We start from the raw sequence: 2,826 nt of genomic DNA, 5'->3' as shown, positions 1-2,826 counted from the left end.
TGACAAAAAATAAAAATATGAATTGAACGATGTTATAATTTTGAGATGCTGAGGCCAATCACATATCTCCAATAGTGAATCTTTATTAATCAATAAAGAATACACTTTGGTAAGAGTTCACAGCCACAACCATTCCGTCATTTGTTTCAAGCACATTAGTATCAAGAAGATTAAAAGAAGAAGAAGAATCAAGAAGATTAAGCTGGACCGAGTGCAGGATTTATTTTGCCGCAAGGAGTTGGCTTAAGGTTTGTGACTAGAGACTTGGCAGCGCCTCCTTTAAATGTCAGGTCAATGTTACCTATCTCCACTTCTTGGCATGGCAGAGTCTTGCTACAAACAAGCTTGATAGCAACGTCGGTTAAGGAGCTGCCACGAATGTTTTTGAAGCTGACTTTGCTGATCTTGACTTGAGATGGAGGCTGAAAATGTATGAACACCGAAAGTGATTAGCAAATTAATCATTCGAATGGTTAAATTTCTTTGTGAAAAAAGAAAGAAAACAACGTACGTATTAGCTAGCTAGGCAGTGCAGTTGAAGTAGTACGTACCTTTGGTGGGCATTTTAAATTTGCATCGCAGTACTCTTGATCAATGATGATGGGGTTATAGACTTCTTTCATGATCAGATCCTCGAAATGCATATCAGCTGCAACGCTAGGAGGGGATCCTGGCCATGTTTTAATTCTTACTCCATTGGTTGTGTTGCTGAAGGTGCAATCCTTAACTGTAATTCCCTGGATAGGTTGTTCATTTGGGTACTTGCCGAGACTCCCAATGCTGATGCCATGGCCAGGTCCACAGGCAATTTTTTCGATGTTAGTGCGTGAGACTCCATCGCCAAAGGATACGCAGTCATCCCCTGTTGCTATTTTTGAATCAAGGACTTTAATATCGTTTGAACGTGCAATGTGGAGTCCATCAGTGTTATGGCTATCTCCTGGTGCAATGATGTTAAGCTTTGCAAAAGTCATATTACTGCCTCCCAATACAGTAATATGGAACATTTTGGGGTCCTTGGTAGTTATGTCAGTGATCATAGAATTGTTTACGTAGTTGAACCTTAAATTCTGCATGTTATATATCCACAAATCACAAATACGTACAACACAGATACGACGCATCATTTGTTAATTAACAGAAACTAAAATTCATGTTGGAAATTTAAGATGGAATTGCAAATATATATTTATATGAATCTGCATGCTTACAGCGGGACGTTTTGTGTTTTTAGTTTTCCAAGCATCGGCACCCATGCCATCGACGGATCCACCACCTGATAGGGTGAAACCATTAACTTTTTGGAAAACAATCCAGGCTTCGGTAGGGATTTGTGCGAGAGCTGGGGCCTTGAGGTTGCCTTTGAGTATAACCCCGATAGGAGCCTTGCAAGGACCTTCAAGGACCACCGGACCACACGGAAATAGCCCTGGTGGAATTGTGACTGTGCTTGGAGTTGGACATAAACATGCCTCTTTCCAAGCACTCATTAGAGCCTGAAATTAAATTGAAGCATACATTATTGATCCAGAAATGATTGATTGATTATTAATGCACGTACGTAAACAAAATTAAATTATTAAAGCTCTTTCTATCACCTGTTTGACATCGCAATTGGGTTTCGCACCATATTTTGTTACATCAAAATCCCCTCCTTCTGCAACATGTGCTAGAATTAGCAGAAGAGAAATGGCCTTGATACTTAATCTCAAACCCATCTTCTTCTTTTTCTTCTAGCAATGTGTTGGTTGAATTTGTTGACCAGAATGGATGTGTTGTGTTGAAAATCCAATCTTCTTTTGCACATATTTATAGTGTAAAATGGAAGCTCATCACCACTCAAACCCCCAACCAATTTTAGCTAATTCAAACTCTGAATTTGGTTGTAATGTTCTGTAATATTGTCCATTAATCAGGGTTTAATATGTTGGCTCAAATTCCTCCTACCTTAACCATTCCTTTTTATAAATATGTTTTTACTATTTTATTGATTCGAAGGTCAAATATATTTTTTCCCTCAATATTTAAGGGCCACATTCATTACTAAAGACATATCCGCCACATATCCACATTTCGCAATGGACAAAGTTTATGATTTCTTGCAATACCTAAACAAGATGCGTTGTCAATCATTTGATTCCGTTAAGCGAATGACATCGGATTCTTAACTATTTTTAAATATCTGCTAATCAGCAAAATGTAAGCCGGCTGGAGTCTTATTGACTTAGGCGATTGCCTAAGGCCGAAGACCCAAAATTTTAAAATTTTCTTATTTAACTTACTTATATTAAGTTATACTATAATTATTTTTTAATATTATTGTACTCTAATAAATAAATAAAAAAATTAATAATAATTAAGGGACACATTCATTACTAAAGATATCTGCCACATTCCGCAATGGACAAAGTCTATGATGTCTTGTAACACCTAAACAAGATGTGTTGTCAATCATTTGATTCCTTCAAACGAACTACATCTGACTCCTAACTATTTTTAATTGTCTGCTAATCAACAAAATGACTGCTAATATTGTCCATATTTTGAAAGTTACCATGAATTTTTTACAGAAATAGCATCTGCTAGTTTAAAATATGCCTTACCTCATACTGTTCATAAATTTCTAACCCAAGATTCCAAAGATCAAGATGCATTTAGCACAGATTATTTGTACGGAAAAATGGCAGATTGAAACTTTCACTGTTTTTTTCTTTGTAATCTAATTTTTTTTCGAATATTCTGAATTTATTAACGGTTAAAAGAATTATATGGTAGTTGTGTAAAGGAACAAAACTAGTACATAAGCAACCAAATTTTTTAAAAACA

The 2,826-nt window shown here is 36.1% G+C and overlaps 1 protein-coding gene across 1 annotated transcript; it reads right to left on the bottom strand.

The window, feature by feature from the left end:
- LOC132310329 (polygalacturonase-like) lies at positions 1-1,762 on the bottom strand. The gene is made up of 4 exons (XM_059808515.1): positions 1,599-1,762; positions 1,212-1,496; positions 552-1,070; positions 1-422 (listed from the first exon to the last, which is right to left on the bottom strand). Exons 1-4 carry the CDS (start codon positions 1,716-1,718, stop codon positions 198-200), a joined length of 1,149 nt encoding a protein of 382 aa, XP_059664498.1. The 5' UTR covers positions 1,719-1,762; the 3' UTR covers positions 1-197.
- Positions 1,763-2,826: the final 1,064 nt, after the last annotated feature.

The sequence above is a fragment of the Cornus florida genome, unplaced genomic scaffold (assembly GCF_030987335.1).
Source record: "Cornus florida cultivar Cherokee Brave unplaced genomic scaffold, ASM3098733v1 CherokeeBrave_3.0.0_Hap2_Chr05, whole genome shotgun sequence".
Classification (NCBI taxonomy): domain Eukaryota; kingdom Viridiplantae; phylum Streptophyta; class Magnoliopsida; order Cornales; family Cornaceae; genus Cornus; species Cornus florida.
This window is presented reverse-complemented; position numbering and strand designations above follow the sequence as displayed.

Coding starts and splice junctions, on each gene's coding strand:
- LOC132310329 (XM_059808515.1), bottom strand. CDS start 1,718: ATGGGTTTGAGATTAAGTATCAAGGCCATTTCTCTTCTGCTAATTCTA. Junction 1,071..1,211: donor AAAACACAAAACGTCCCGCT/GTAAGCATGCAG, acceptor TATAACATGCAG/AATTTAAGGTTCAACTACGT. Junction 423..551: donor ATTTAAAATGCCCACCAAAG/GTACGTACTACT, acceptor ATACATTTTCAG/CCTCCATCTCAAGTCAAGAT.